The sequence below is a fragment of the Spea bombifrons genome, chromosome 1, assembly GCF_027358695.1.
Source record: "Spea bombifrons isolate aSpeBom1 chromosome 1, aSpeBom1.2.pri, whole genome shotgun sequence".
Classification (NCBI taxonomy): Eukaryota; Metazoa; Chordata; class Amphibia; order Anura; family Pelobatidae; genus Spea; species Spea bombifrons.
The window spans coordinates 51,035,518-51,051,090 of record NC_071087.1 but is presented as its reverse complement, the minus strand read 5'-3'; the positions used below and the strand labels follow the sequence as shown (position 1 = coordinate 51,051,090).

Sequence of the window (15,573 nt, the reverse complement as noted above, 5' to 3'; positions counted from 1 at the left end):
CATTTCAAAAACACGATGCATGCCTAGCAATATTTGCCCTATACTGGTCAAAATAGATGAAAATCCTGGCCATGTTGGGTGGTTTCCAAATCAGGACAACTCAATGAATATATTTGGGATAATTTTTTCCCATTGGTTCAATGTGTGTACAATTTGTATGTATACAAAACTGTAAAAAAATGCGTTTTTTTCATTTTTTCACCACTTTTTCCAGTTTATTTCAAACAAAACAATGTACTACCCAGCTTAATATGGTTTCAAATGAAAGCCCTACTTGTCCTAAAAAAAACAATATATGATTTGTGTGGGTGCACCAATTAATAAGAGAGAAATTACAGTTCAAGAAAGACATGGCAAAAACACAAAAACGGCTCCGGTCCTTTAGCGACACGTTAGTATCAAAATCCCGGTCCTGAAGGGGTTAAATAATCGGCCAACTAATCGATTATGAAAATAATCATTAGTTGCAGCCCTATAAAACACACTCATGAAAGGTTCAGCAAACTCTCTAGCATCAACCACAGCAGAAGAGTTTTGGTGAATCTAACTTTCTGTAGCATTACCAGGCATTAGGAAAGCTTAAATACCGTATATTCCGGCGTATAAGACTACCCCCAACTTTTACAGTCCAAATATAGAGTTTGGACTATACTCGCCGTATAAGACTACCCCTCTACCCAGCGTACAACAACCAGCCAATCACGGCAAGCGATGTACCTTACCGGTGATTTGCTGACATATACATACATGCACTGCCCTTACACACACACACACACACACATATAATATAAATATCTATATATATATCTACACATATGCCTGTCCATACATACACATTTATACACTGCCCTCACCACACACCCCTGCCTTTACACACACATGTATATGTATATATATATATATATATATATATACACACACACGTATGTATATATACACACACACCAGTATATATATATATATATATATATATATATATATATATATATATATATATATATATATATATATATACACACCAGTGTGTGTGTGTGTGTACACACCAGTATATATATATATACACACACACCAGTGTGTGTGTGTGTATATGTGTATATGTGTATATGTATATATATATATATATATATATATATATATATAATATTTCTCCCCCCTTTGTCCCTTTCTCCCCATCTCTTACCTTATCTTCTGTCTTCTTTCTTCCATCCAGTTGTGGGAGCCCAAGGTCTGGCACTTGAGACCTCGGCTTCCCTGCTCTCTAATCACTAGGCGCCGGCTATTGATGCCGGGCGCCGGGACATGACGTCATCCCTGCGCTTGGCATCAATAGCCGGCGCGTAGTGATTAGAGAGATTGGTGGCTTCGTGGGAACCTCCGGCTTGGTAAGTACCCGGCGTATAAGACGACCCCCCACTTTTAAGAAGATTTTTTGGGGTTAAAAAGTCGTCTTATACGCCGGAATATACGGTAATAAGCTACTTGTAAATCGATGAAACAGTCTTTAAAGTGTTGAGTTTGAGACAGCTTCAAAGTGGCATTTCTGGGATTAGTAGGAAACTTTGCTTCATTGGCCTCCAGCTCTTTGCAAACCGATTAACATCTCATTGAGATTCTCTACTTTTTCCCCCCTTATTTATGCTTCGTTGTATACGCATTAAATGCTGGGTACCCTCTTGCTATTGTGAAGATTTGTCCACAATATGTCAGGATTATGATAAAAACTATACTTTGGTAGGGGACTTAAATATATATTTTGGGCCCTATGATAGCAAGTATTAGAGACTTTGCTTATTCAACCTGACCTAACACAGGTGCAATATTTGCTGGCTTTTTCATTTAATATTTATTTTGCTTTGTTTTTAATAGGGAGGTAACTGTTATAAGGTTAATAGGCAAAGGAACAATTGAAGAGTCTATGCTGAAGATCAGCCAGCAAAAATTAAGACTAGAGCAAGATATGACGACTGCAGATACAGGTATGTTTGCATGCCCTATGGAACGCTGTCTAAAACGGAAGGGTTTCAAGGTACATCTGTTTTGCTGAATGCAACGCCATTGGAAGAGATGCATGTTTGTTCAAGAATAACCTGCGATCTCGGGAAGAAATCATTAAACCTAATGATTATTCAGAACTCGATTGTCTTCGTCACCGTGTAGCATTACGTGCTAAATTGTAATGTAATGTAATAATCAGGATGATTGCTCTAAACATTGTGGTTCAGAGACCTCACCTCTACAGCCACACAGAATTTTCCAAGGTGCCTCAGAACTCTCTGCCTTTAGGCATTATTACCTTATTTGCAAACTTTCTGGTGTATTGTGGATAGGAATGTGTTGGATTTCTTTTTTACTTTACTTTTTACACTCAACATGTGGGTAGGCCTAGTTTAACTTACAACGTACATTTTTGCTTTTAAGAAGTGTACTTCTTACAATTTTAATATTAAAAAAATATATTCTTACCTTGCAAGTGTGTGTGTATATGTATGTATGTATGTAAATGTGTATATATATATATATATATATATATATATATATATATATATATATATATGTGTGTTTAAAAAGATTTGTATTGTAATGGTAGTCAATGTAAAATATTTTTTTTTCCATTCTAGGTGATGAAGGAACCATTCCACTTGACATGGCAACGTTACTAAAAGCATCATTGGGTCTTTAACAAAGAAGAACGTTTTTGAGTTGCTACTTGCTGAAACGAAACCAATTTTATACTAACTCTGAAATTGTGAAAGATTTGTACATTTGTTTTTCCTCCGTTATAAAGTTTTACTTTCTACTATGAATTTCTGACCATTAGTAACCTACGATCGCCTAATGGTGCAAAATATCCAACTGAACAGCTTGTGGCAGCTGAAAAACCAATTTCTCATATAGGTTCTTAAGAACTTTTGGGACTTGTTTACCACCCGTTGACTAGTGCTTTAGATAGTCAGTATTTTTGTACTGTAATATTTTCTACCTCTAATTCTATCTGCTGTATTCAAATGGGTATTGTGCGTGTGTATATATTTACATGTGCCTTTTTTTATGTTACTTTTATGTCAAGTTGTTCATATGTTGTATGTTTCTAAAAAGCACTCCTATCTTGACTCGGTCAAAGGGCACAATTTACAGCACCCAGTTTATTATTTAACATGCAAGTTTCATGCTTTTTTTTTTTTTTTTTTGGAAAAATAAAATATTACTTACATCATTTTAGATTAAGGTTTACTTTATTAAATCTAAAAACCGGGGGTGGATGCTACACAATGTACCCTGTCAGGTCCTTCCATGTGAGGCAATAGTTACATGTGTTTATTGACCACAAAGGTAGATATGTTTAACCCCTTAATGACAATTGCCGGTTCTGGCACGGCACGGAAAAACAAGTCGTTTACGACAAATGACGTGCCAGAACCGGCACGTCTTTAAACGGGTGCAGAAAGCGATCTACGTTCGCTTTCTGCACCCAAACGGCGTTGCTGTAATGCCTCGACCTCGAGGCATTCAGCAACGCCACGATCGGCGCCAGGGGCCATGACTGGCCCCTCCCCAGGGCGTCAACAACCGCCATACATTGTATGGCGCTGGACGCCCGTTTTAAAAGAGTTTAGGAGGCGATCAACGATCACCTCCTAAACTTAAATGGTGTCGCTGGAATGCCTCGATCAGGAGGCATCCAGCGACACCAAACACTTACCTTTGGATGGACTGTGACCGCTCCGGAGAGCGGTCACAGCCGCAGCTGCCGGTGATCTTCGCCATCAGCAAGATGGTGGCGGCCCGGGAAAAAAAAATAATGAAGATGAAAAAGTTCGCTAGACGGTCTCCAGACCCTCTAGAGAACTCTGGCTCCACTTGCAGGTTGAATACAGGTACTGCATTCAACCATGCAAGTCAATGGAGCCCAGCTTTCTAATCACAGTGTGATTAGTAAAAATAAAAAATAAAATTAATAATAATTAGAAAAAAATAGTAAAAAAAACAGTAAAATGTAAAAATAATTTCCCACTGATGTCACTATCAGGGGAACCTTCAAGTTGAGAAAACATTTTAAAACATTTTTTTAAAAAGGCAAAAAAAATAAAATATATATATAAAAAATTTGTGAGCAAGTCCTAAAATTAGCACATTAGCGTAAAACAATTCTCGCATGGAAAGAGTTAATACTGGCATGTTAAATGCCCATGGGCATACTTTTAAAAAATGTATGATTTGATGGGGTAAATTGAATTGGCCGGGTTCAACAATGTCCCAATTAACACGGGGGGAAGGATGGCCACACATCTAATTTCCAATTTAAAAAAAATGCACACGTACCAAATGTGGCCTTTTAGTTCCCCCAAAAAATGACAAACCCATGCATGTGGGGTATCAGAAGATGTTGCTGAACACATATTGGGGTGTCGTGTGACAGCGGCATATACCAGGAGCTGTAAATTCATACGTAACATAGGTGTGTGGGGGAAAAATACACACAAAAGAATACTACTGCAGACTTTGAAAAAATTCTGGTGGTAAAATGTGTGTATGCAAAGAGTTAAAATACCAGCATTTAAAATACCCTGGTGTGTCTAGTTTTCAAAAATATATGGTTTTGTTGGGCACACTGAAATGGCCCGGCTCAAAGATGTACCAAATAGGGCATGGGCAGTGGATCCCCTTTTGCCCCCAAACAGCCAGGCAAAATCATTCATGTGAGGTATCGCTGTACTCAGGAGATGTTGCTAAACACATATTGGGGTGTTTTATGACATATACCAGAACCTGTTTATTCATACCTGAAGTAAAATGTGTGTGAAAAAACAAATGCAAAAAAAATTACTACCATAAAGTTTGACAAAGGCTGATGGTAGAATTAGTGCTTGGAAAGGGTTAAAATACTAGCATTTGGAATACCCCGGGCTGTCTAGTTTTCAAAAATATATGACTTGATGGGGTAAATTGCATTGGCCGGCTTCAAATATACCCGAAATGGCACATGGGGGGAAGAATTACCAGATTTGGAAAATATGGCTTTGAAAAAGCAAAACGCTTACCTGTACTTATTGCCCCGTAATGTGTAGAAAAAAGCAAAAAACATAAAAACATTGGGTATTTCTAAACTCAGGACAAACAGTACAATCTATTTAGCAGGTTTTTTCATTACCTTTTATAGATGAGTAAAAGATTTTTCAACTAAAAGTTAGAAAGTCATTTTTTTCTAAATTTTTCACCATATTTTATACTTTTTTTAATAGTAAATAATATGATACAATCAAAACAATGTCATCTAAAGAAAGCCCTTCTTGTCCTGAAAAAACTATATAATGTGTGTGGGTTCAGTAAACGGGAAAGAAGAAAATTACAGCTAAACAGGAGCAGCGCAGAAATGTTAAAACAGCCATTGTCACGAAGGGTACAAAAAGTAAAATCAGCCTTTGTCACGAAGGGGTTAAGCAGGCTAGGCTCAGACGGAAAAAAATTTAGATAAACTTTGTAGGCAGATGAAGGTTCTTTCAGTCTGCATCCAAAAGATGTCCTAATACAATGTCCACTCAAAAACGTTTAACATGCATTATATTTATATAGATAGATAGATAATTTGCGTAGTGCAGCCACTGAGAAACTGCTGCACAACACCGTCCGTGCTCCTCCGAGTTTTATTGTTCCCATTTGATGTGGCAGGCTTGAGCCTTGTATGTGGCTTTCACCCCCAATTCAAACCCCTTGCGTTAGGCAATATTTCCTGTAAATATTTGAACACATTTACTCGTCAATGTTAAGACATTACACCTGTGCTCGCGTCTATGCCAATTGAAGAATTATCGCCATCAGCCACTGCACCCACGTATTGCCTGCCATACATTTATATTACCTCTATCAAATCTATGTTCCTAGATAAGTGCAGTTGTGTTCATTCCTTAAGATTATGCATCTTATTTGAAAACCTAAAAAACTAAGTATGGGGAAAAAAGTCAGCATTGTGTTCATTGCAAATGGATTTTATTTAAGCTGCAACGTGATTACAATGTTTTTCATAGTGGGTAAAGTTATTTTCGCTTAGAGTTTAGTGATGGGGCGCCTTTTGATCCACGCTGCAATTGCTGGAATGGCTCTAACTCTTTTCTTCAGAGCTTGTAGTTTGTGGTAATCCTTTGCAAAATCAGCGTGAAAACATTCTAAATCTTCACTGAAAGTATCCCAATAAAAGTCAACAAGGCTCACCTAGAGAGAGAAAACAAATTCCAAATGTTCACATGATCTGAAATAGTTTATAGGAGGTTATGATTCTGTGTCACATACAATAATGAGGTTAAAAGGGACACACATGGTTTCCCACAGATACAGTGTCTGTGGGATTAAAGGGTGTTTTTTTTTAATGACTGGATTTTAATATAGTATAACTTAATGACTTTGACTTAATGACGGTGTCTTCTTGCTTGCCAAACTCTCATATCCTCCTTTTTAAACCCATGATGCATGTTTTTTCTCCCTTCTCTGTCCCTCCACACCACAATTTAATTCCCAGGATGTTGCCAGCCACCAACGAAGAGATCAAAACCACGGGGCAGGATTTTACTTACCAACAATATCCATCTGCACCATCCTCCACTACCTCTCCTACTTACCTCTACTTACTTCCTTGCATCACACCTTCCTAGCTCTCTCCACCCACCCTTTCAACCTGACCCTATTCTCTTTATCTGTGCCAACAATCTTCAATCATGTTCTAATCAGATTCATTCACCCTATCTCGTTTGCATTTAAGTTCCTAGAGTGAATTGCATAGAATCGATTAACTAAATTCATCTCCTTTAATTCCCTCCCTACAGTCTGATTTCAAACACCTTCACGCTACCAAAACCGCTTTAACAATCCTATCCAATGTCTTGCTAAAGGTTTCTTCTTTTGCTTTACTTTCTTAACAGTTTCTTCTCTGTTAGCCGCTGCAATAATCACAACAGTATTGCATCCGTTACCTATAAGTTTCAAACATCCTATAGAATATCTACAAAAATGGGCTCCACTCTAAGTACTAACAAGACTGCAAAGCCTTACGTTCGTTTCTGGAGACTCAAACGATGCTTATTCTACACAGTATTTGTTTAAAAACAAGTAAAATGTACAATAAAAAAACAAATATACACGGTTTACTTACAGAGTCGCCAACAAACCATTGCTTATCTCCCAAACTCTTTTCCAACTCGTCCAGCAGAGGTGGGGCAGCTGTTTTTAGAAATTCGTCTTGTTTCTTTTTCTAAATGATATGGGATAAAATGTCACTGAATACACAAACACACTGAAACAAACACAATAAACCATCTTGATGTTTATCCACAGCAAGAACAAAATGTCTTCAATCACGCAAGCATACAGCACAAACCTAGTACATAATACCATCCATAAATATAGGTATAAACACACACCGCAGGAGGGGAGGTAACTAGAAACCCCAGGGCACCGAAACTTCACCAAGCATCATGTCCCAAAGTGCCACCTTTGACCCCAAGCAGTTTCAGTGCCATCCTAACCCCCAAACAGCTTGTCTGTGCCATTTTTGCCCCAACATACACTCCTGCACACACGCTCACATATACATGCATCCCTACATACATACAAACATACCCCTGCCCTCCTGCACCCCCTGGCTTGACCAAGAGTTCCAGGAGTCCAACTAATTGCCTTTGGCTTTTAGTTTGGAAAGGTCTAGCGTTACAGATTTAGTCAAGGAATACAGCACTAAAATCAAGCACACTTTTCAAGTATTCTTATTCAGGGCAGCAAAAGGGTCAGCTGCCCTGGGCCCAGTTATTCCTGGGGGCCCCATAGCAGCTGCCCCTTGAGCCCACAGCAACCACGTGGAAGTGTGATCAATTGCAATCGCAATTATCTTTTAAGTGTGCCCCCCCCCCCCAAGTAAGCTTTGTACTCTACAGGCCACATTTTGAAACACACCACCATCTTACCGATTCCGCATCAACTTTGTATGACCGGGGAAAAGCTGCTATAAAGTCATCAATTGAATCTAATAAGGCATCAATGTGGGCATCATCCAAATCTGTCTTTCCTGATAATCCTATTGAAGAAGTAAAAAAGCTCATGAATTGTAATTTTGTATTATCACTTTTCCCATAGTGTCTACTTTAAGAGGAATAGTCTCCAAGACCAAATGTATTCTGTTTTTATTGCCTTTGTTCACTTGCCTGGGATAGGTCATGAGGCCCTAGCAATGGTCTACTCCTTAAATATGCCCTGACAGTACCACTGTTTCTGGAGTGAGAAAAGAGAAGTGAGAAGAACAAGAAAATGCAAGCCTGTGTAGCTTTTTCATGGGGGATTTGTACAAATTGAAAAAATCCGTAAATTTGCAATTTGTATGAATTTCAATGCAGTAATCCACAAAATAAGCAAAAATGGAAAAAATCGGGAAGGGGACTAATACTTTTTTCACAGCGCTGTAACCAGGATTGACAACGCCAATAACATAACATGGATCTTAAACTCATGTTTCAATGCCCGGTGAGGTTAACAGCAGCTAAGCTGTCTACGTGGATCTAGTCAGAGGCGTATCTAGTGAAAATAGCGCCTATGGCAAGCACTGAAATTGCGCCCCTGTCCAAACTTCCACACGTTAATTCACACTCTTTACTACCCCCTCTCCCTCCCTTGTCACTTTCTAACCCCTTTCCCTCCCCTTTCCCTACTACCCTCTTCCTCTCCCCCTTTGTAGTTCTCTCACCTTGAGGTCCAGCGACGGGAGGCTTCTGTCTTCCTGCACTGCTGCGGTGCCCGCTGCTTCACTGCTGAGCGCCGTAATATGACGTCATATTTCGGCGCTCAGCAGTGACGCAGTGGGCACCAGCGAGTGGCTTTTAAACGCTGTCTTTTTTTTTTTGATGCGGGGGAGAACGAAGGGCGCCGAGCCATTGCTAGGCATCCCTCTCTCACCTCCGCATCAAAAAAAAAAAAAAGACAGTGTTTAAAAGCCGCTCGCTGGTGCCCCCTTTCAAATGGCGCCTATGGCACGAGCTATAGCTGCCATACCCTAGATACGCCTCTGGATCTAGTACACTAAACCGCAGAGGCTAGTCTTGAATAGGAATTTCACTGTACAGAAGAAGGAAGGTTGAAGCTCATCGCTAGTCCCGTTGAGTCACATAGAATCCTGCGGAATAAATTCAGACATCTCTGGAGTTTTAGCTATCAAAGTGACTGTTAAAAAAAAAATCACAACTGAATGTATAAACAGAAGTCCTCCCAGTCTCATATAGCATAAAATCTATATCTATCAATCACAAACCTATATTTAAAGCTCCGTTTATTATTCATGGTCATTTTTTTGATATGTAATCTGTCTAAATGATGAATCATTATTGTTACTTGCTACAAAAGCTCCCTCTTTCTCCCTGGTATATGTATCACTGTGAGAAAATTATTAATTTCTCTCCAGTCTGCCTGTAATGCATTTGTTAAAGGGTCCTAAGTGGACTAGTGGTAGCCAAGATCACGCCTGAAAGTGATGTTAATAATGCACATAAAAGGATGGAAATAAAATAATACATATACAAACACACAGCAGCAGCAAGAAAAAGTAAGTGAACCTTTTGGAATTACCAGCATTTATGTATACATTTGGACTAATTAAATTAAGGTTGAATTATGTGGGAAGAACAGACTGCACTACTTATGCCATGGAGAATTATGGTGAACGGAGCTTCATGATTAAGTGATGCTCTTCTGCTTCATGGGAAGGGCAGCTGACCATCGTTGAGGGGACAATTAATTCTCAATTTTATCAAGATATTATAAAGCATAATGTCAGTGTGGCTGTCCGCAAGCTGAAGCTCAGTAGGACCTTAAGAGGGTAGTTCCTAGGAATATGGTTGAGCTTGCGCAGTTCTTTGTCTATACTTGACTTAGATGTAGATCAGATCACATTTCATGAACAATTAATACAGAAAACCAGGTATTTCCAAAGGGTTAATTTCCTTTTTCCTGCCCCCCCCCCTGTATACACTAAAAGGCGCTTACCTGCTTTTCTTGCCAGATATCGTCCTATAGCAAGACTCTGGTGAAGAATGACCCCATCAACTTCTAAAACTGGAAGCTTCCCGTATGGAATAGCTACAGGAGGAAACATATATTGTTGGAGACATATATTTCAGTATTTATTTCTCAAAACCTTTTTGCTATAAATGCGGCACCATATGAAGCAACGGCTAAGTGCTACACATTTAAGTGCATTAATGAGATTGTATGGCTGAAATCCTGACTTCATCTTTGGTTCAAAGTTTATTAGCTTCTATAAAGACAGAAAGACCATGGATTGGTTGTTGAGCCGTTGTTAGGAAGATTATTTTCATTTTTTAACTAGTTATAGCCGTTGGTACATCGCTGGCCCTTTGCTTAAGTGAACAAAGGTCAGGATGAAACGAGAGACCACAAATTTGATAAGATGTTATCACCAAACATTTGTTTTGTTGTTCAGCTGCTAACATTGCATAATTGCTAACAATTATTACTTAATGCATATTTGTGTTCTGCAATTAGCCTGCTTGGAAATAAATACCGATGTTTTAAGTACTTTATTTTAAAGCAAGCTCACGTGAAAAGAAATAAAATGGGTCATGACCTTCTCTCCACCACCCTCTTCCATTCAAATCCAACAATGTTTACTGGTAGGAAGCATGATCTAGGGTATATCATTATTTCAAGCTTTAGCAATTATTGTTCTGGAGGTATAATTATGTTCCAGAGTTCCCCTTGCAGTTTTGGCATGCTTGACCCGTGTTTTATCCTGTATACATTCTGCAGTACCTCCCCTGAGTTGTGGTTGCTATCACTCAAGGTATATATAGTTCGTTAAAATGTTTATGTATAGATAAACAAACTGAATCCTAGGGAGAATTTGTTCATTTCGTTGTTTTTTTATATAGTATGTATTGAAAAGTCTATTATTTGAAGTAGATCGATCCATTTGCCAATATAACCTTTCTCCATCAGAACTGTCGTTAAGGCCAGTTACCAATAAGGAAAATGGTGCAGTGGTCCTTAGGGGTTGAGGGGTCCAGGGCAACTTGACTCATGACTCTTCCAGCTGGTGCAAAAAATGCTGAAATCGTCCACTATTAGCACATCTCTCACAATGTTTTTAGACAGAAACAGCAAAGTTCTGGGTTGCTGGAAGCTAGATCACAAACTGTTTAGGAGCAATATGGGCATAAAGAAGGAATCAGTTTAGCACTAGCTCTGCCCGCTTCCCCCTCAATACAAATAAAAGTAATGGTATATCAGTTGGGCTTAAAGAGGGGCACACAGTCGTAATGGTCAACTTATACATTAAGCAAAAAAAATAGACATGTCAGTGTGGGGATGTTTTAAATACTTTAAATATCCCTGATGCGCTTTAGGGATTTTTGGCAGAGACAAAGATCAAAACAAGACCAAGAAAACACAAAATCTCTAATTAAACCCTGTGCTATTCTCAAAGCTATGTACATACCTGGGAATTTACCAGATGAGGCCATGGAGTGTTCCCCTTTTGGGGGAGGGACAGGGCTAGTCAGCTTTGTGGACGGGCTAGCCCTGTGTGGGTCAAATCTGGGGAGTTATCAGGTATGGTTATGTATAAGGTAGTAGGCTTGTGAGAACATGCATACTTCTCCCTACATTTCAGGTGTCTAAATTGGTGGCAAGAAATGGGAAAGGGTGTGGGTGACCATGGAGGTTGGCACTTCCTAGGCATGATCATCCATCCACATTACCCAAAGAGCCACCTCGCATTGCTCAGCTTCAGGGCATCGCAAGGTGGCCACTTGGGAGCTTCAACTATGTTGTAACAGCACAGACCTCCATTGACTTTTCAACTCCCTGGGCCAGACAGAAGACCTGCCCAACCAGCCCATGATTTTCATTGCCCACAAAACCGGGACAGCAGGGCAGCTATCTTCGGCAGGGAGACTGAAAAACGCAGACTGTTGGGAGGTTCATGCATCATTTGGTAGGGACTTAAAAATGAGAAATATGTTCTCCTTTAACTGCACTCCATGTTTCGATTTGACATATTGGTATACGAGCATTCTGCTTGCTGTACTTGCTTACGGTAATTAATGGGCCTTTAACCAGGAAGAAATTGCGTTACTCAAGCTAGTAATCATAGTTTAGTGGTGAGTTCTGCACAAATATAACATGATCCTTTTGAATAGCTAAGCTTTAGCTCGTAAGTCCCAGTTGAGTAGGCCTCACACTCCACTGACCCAAAGATGTATCGTACTCACATATTTTAGAGTTTGATCTGGAAACCTTGCTTCTCGGAATTAGGTGTTTTTCACGTAAAGGTCTGCTTTAACTATTTTAAAGACGAAGAGGGAGAGACCTCTTAAACCTTTTCTATAGTAAATGGGCACTAAAAGTGACGTAATTTTGAGGGTCACTGTATACGTATAGAATGCTAATTCTCTCTCCGGGGTTTTCTTCAATAAATACTTGCAGAACACAGTGAGGCTACATTTTTTTAAAGAAAAAATATCAGTCTGTTTCTTTAAAAGGATGTAATACTAGTAGTAATAATAATATTAATAATCAAAGTAATAATTCGTCAAAGTTCATGCAATGCCCCTGCCCACCTAGAAATGAGTTACCAAGGGACCTGGTATCTAAATCTGACCATGAAAATGAAGTAATAGACCCTGAATCCGCATTAAATGGTTTTAACCTTGTAGCTCTAACAGTAAAGAAAGTTTATCAGTAACTATGATTCAAAAGCAAAGAAGTATTTTCATAATTTGTTGTTTTGAAAGCATTTTTTCTGCATTAAACTGATGTCCATTAGTTGGAATTTTTCTAGCAGTCCATTTCTACACATCTTCAAAAAGCATAACACCTTCCTTTCCCAGAAGAAACACACTTGGTTTGTATGTCTGAAATACATTGTAACCTTGAAAGGGTATGTTTTTTCAAATGTTACAAAGCAGCTACACTAGGCTACACTAGGACCCAAGATATAGCTTGGCATTCAGAACATTTGTATCTAAGTTCTACATTTCTATCTGTATGTGCACACTCACCAAAATGAAATAAAATAAAATTTGTCTAAACTAACACAATGTCTTCGATTGTTACTCCTAGGATAGCTTGAAGCCTCAAGGTTGTTTCGGAGCCTGTAGACTAGGTCTCGGATCTTGGCTCATTTCACTATAGGGGTAATAGTGCAGGTCACACTGTGTACCTTTTATGACTGGTGGTAAGTGTACAATGCAGCTTGGGACCCTTCCAAACACTTTCATTTTCTATTTGTCACTAGTATTTTGGTGTAACATATTTATTTTGATGACAGCCAAAAGAGCTGGGGCAGAGGCGGCCTTTTTTGTGGCTACAGTAATAATTTTTAAGAATTTTAATGGAAATCACCATTTTTTCACACATTGTTACAGTGATCCCACTGAATCCCACTGGTGAGGTACCACCTGTGTGGGGAGCTACATCTCCTAGAGGGACCAAAAATATCTGTCCCTCCTGATGGCCTTTGGGCTGGGGACAAAAGGAAGAGGTCTCATATCCTTTCAGGGAGTGCACCACGTGAAGATGAAGACTAGATAATCCAGTTTCCACCATGGTCTTAATCGACACTTGGAACCATTTTCTAAGCACTGACCTTAGGGCTTCAATAAGAAGAAAAGTTACTTCTGCCACCCTCTCAAATATTTTAACATTAACATACCTAGTCTACCTGTCGTATAGGAATGTATGAACATTGCCTTACTACTTAGACATACATTTCTCATGTTACATTTTAGTACTAATTTACAATCACTGGTAAAAGCGCTTACTTTAAATTTAGATTATATCAAGAGATGTGTATTTAATTTCTTAGTAAAGCACCATTTACATCAATGTTCTGACAACATTATGAATATCATGTCCTATGGCTTAAAACTCTTTGTGATATTTAAGATCACTTGAAACACGTCTCTCTGAATCTACTGCAGAAGAGCTTATATCATCTCTAATACACCTGATTGATAATTGCTGACATTAATATGGTGATTTTTAAATATGGTCTGATCACCATAGCAACTTTTCAAGTGCTTACTTTTAATAAATAATATATGCATCCTAGCATGCTGGAGCAAAATGGAACAAAAATTTCACTTTTCAGAAGCACTGCCAAGCATGGCAGACTAAACCGTTCTTCCTTGTTTTATCCTTAGGAGAAGATCTCCATCCAAACCTTATTTTGGAATGTTATCTAAAAACTGTGTTATTGAAACGCAACGTCTTGTGGCAGCACTATAGTCTCAATACTTACAAGGTTTGATGGCTGGCCAATTTCCACGTTCAATCCTGATGTCCTTGTACTCCGCATTCATATAGGCAAAGATGTAGCGGATAAGTTCTCCTCTTCCTTTCATGTTAAAGTATGTAAGCTTATAGTTAGGCATGGTCAGTTTCTAGAAAGGAATAAAAGGCAACATACATGTGCATAAGCTTCAAAACCCTTTTAACAGTACACAAGAACAACACGTTTCCTGCATCTGATGACTGCATAACCATACTATAAAAAGGAATTTAAATATTGGAAATAAAGTGCATTGAAAATAAACTAGTCACAATATTACAAAAAATAATTATTATTTTCTCAGAGTGAGTGCTGCTGGAGTTTGTGATGCTTTAATGAATTTATTGAGATATATTGACTTTAGCTGGCTGTTTTAAAAGACCAGGAACAACATGGTAAATAAACACAAATAGATTGGAAATTTGTTATTAATGGAACGTTGGTTTTCAGAACATCAGCACTTCCCACTGCATTGTCTCATTATATTGCACACATTATGGCGTGGCTTGGATTTTCCATAATTCTAAGTAGATGCTTAACTACACCTTTTTTTGTTTTGTCCTATCAGTAGACTAAGTTTTAGTGGGAAGCAGTAATGACAATGTTATACCTTTACTCGCTGAGTAGAATAAGAATATGAATTATGAAGACAATACTTCTACTTCTAATTCTACTAATCCAATAAAGGTATCACCCCGACTCTTACTTGTTTTCTGTATTTTCATAGACAACATGGTACCACTCTCCACTTTCTAGAGAGCAGCAACTTGATATGGCATTTTAGTGGTGAAATATTCCATGCATATTACTGAAAATGTTCATTCGGGGCACTAATCGTTTACCTAGCCCCTTTAAAATCTGTCAAACAGGCGACCACTGGTGAGATGCGGAGACAGCCATAATCATACTTGGGGACACTTTCTAAGTCAACACAGTTTAGGCCTCCATTCATTTCAAAACAACGCACTAGAAACTCAAGCAATGGTCTTACAGTTACAGGGGATAATAGTGGGTTTTCTCCCTAAAAAACTAAAAGTGAGATACCCTAATACCTCAAGATGATAAGTTTTAGTTGTGACCTATTCTTTGGTACGCTCAACTCTACTTGCATTATTGTGTAATTGGAGTGTCATGTATAATTAACATCACTACTTTAAAGATATACACCAAAAACACAAATACAGGGATGAATCCCTTTGAAAGTCTTTTGAAATTGCCTTGTATTTTTTTTAGCTGGCTGTGGCTTCGCACTT

At 38.6% G+C, this 15,573-nt stretch overlaps 2 protein-coding genes across 3 annotated transcripts in view; one reads left to right on the top strand and one right to left on the bottom strand.

The window, feature by feature from the left end:
- SMARCAD1 (SWI/SNF-related, matrix-associated actin-dependent regulator of chromatin, subfamily a, containing DEAD/H box 1) overlaps positions 1-3,200 on the top strand; it is a 42,879-nt gene extending 39,679 nt beyond the window's left edge. For both annotated transcript variants that reach the window (XM_053461588.1, XM_053461587.1), the window contains 2 exons: positions 1,867-1,976; positions 2,619-3,200. In XM_053461588.1, coding sequence (XP_053317563.1) covers positions 1,867-1,976; positions 2,619-2,680 — 172 coding nt within the window. In that variant the 3' untranslated portion in view covers positions 2,681-3,200. The remainder of the gene's footprint in view (positions 1-1,866; positions 1,977-2,618) is intronic.
- Positions 3,201-5,972: 2,772 nt separating this feature from the next.
- On the bottom strand, positions 5,973-14,432 carry LOC128487279 (hematopoietic prostaglandin D synthase-like). Its single transcript, XM_053461589.1, has 5 exons — positions 14,291-14,432; positions 10,015-10,107; positions 7,950-8,059; positions 7,142-7,240; positions 5,973-6,207 (listed from the first exon to the last, which is right to left on the bottom strand). The coding sequence occupies exons 1-5, from the start codon at positions 14,421-14,423 to the stop codon at positions 6,043-6,045; spliced, it is 600 nt and encodes a 199-aa protein (XP_053317564.1). The 5' UTR covers positions 14,424-14,432; the 3' UTR covers positions 5,973-6,042.
- Between the last annotated feature and the right edge of the window lie 1,141 nt (positions 14,433-15,573).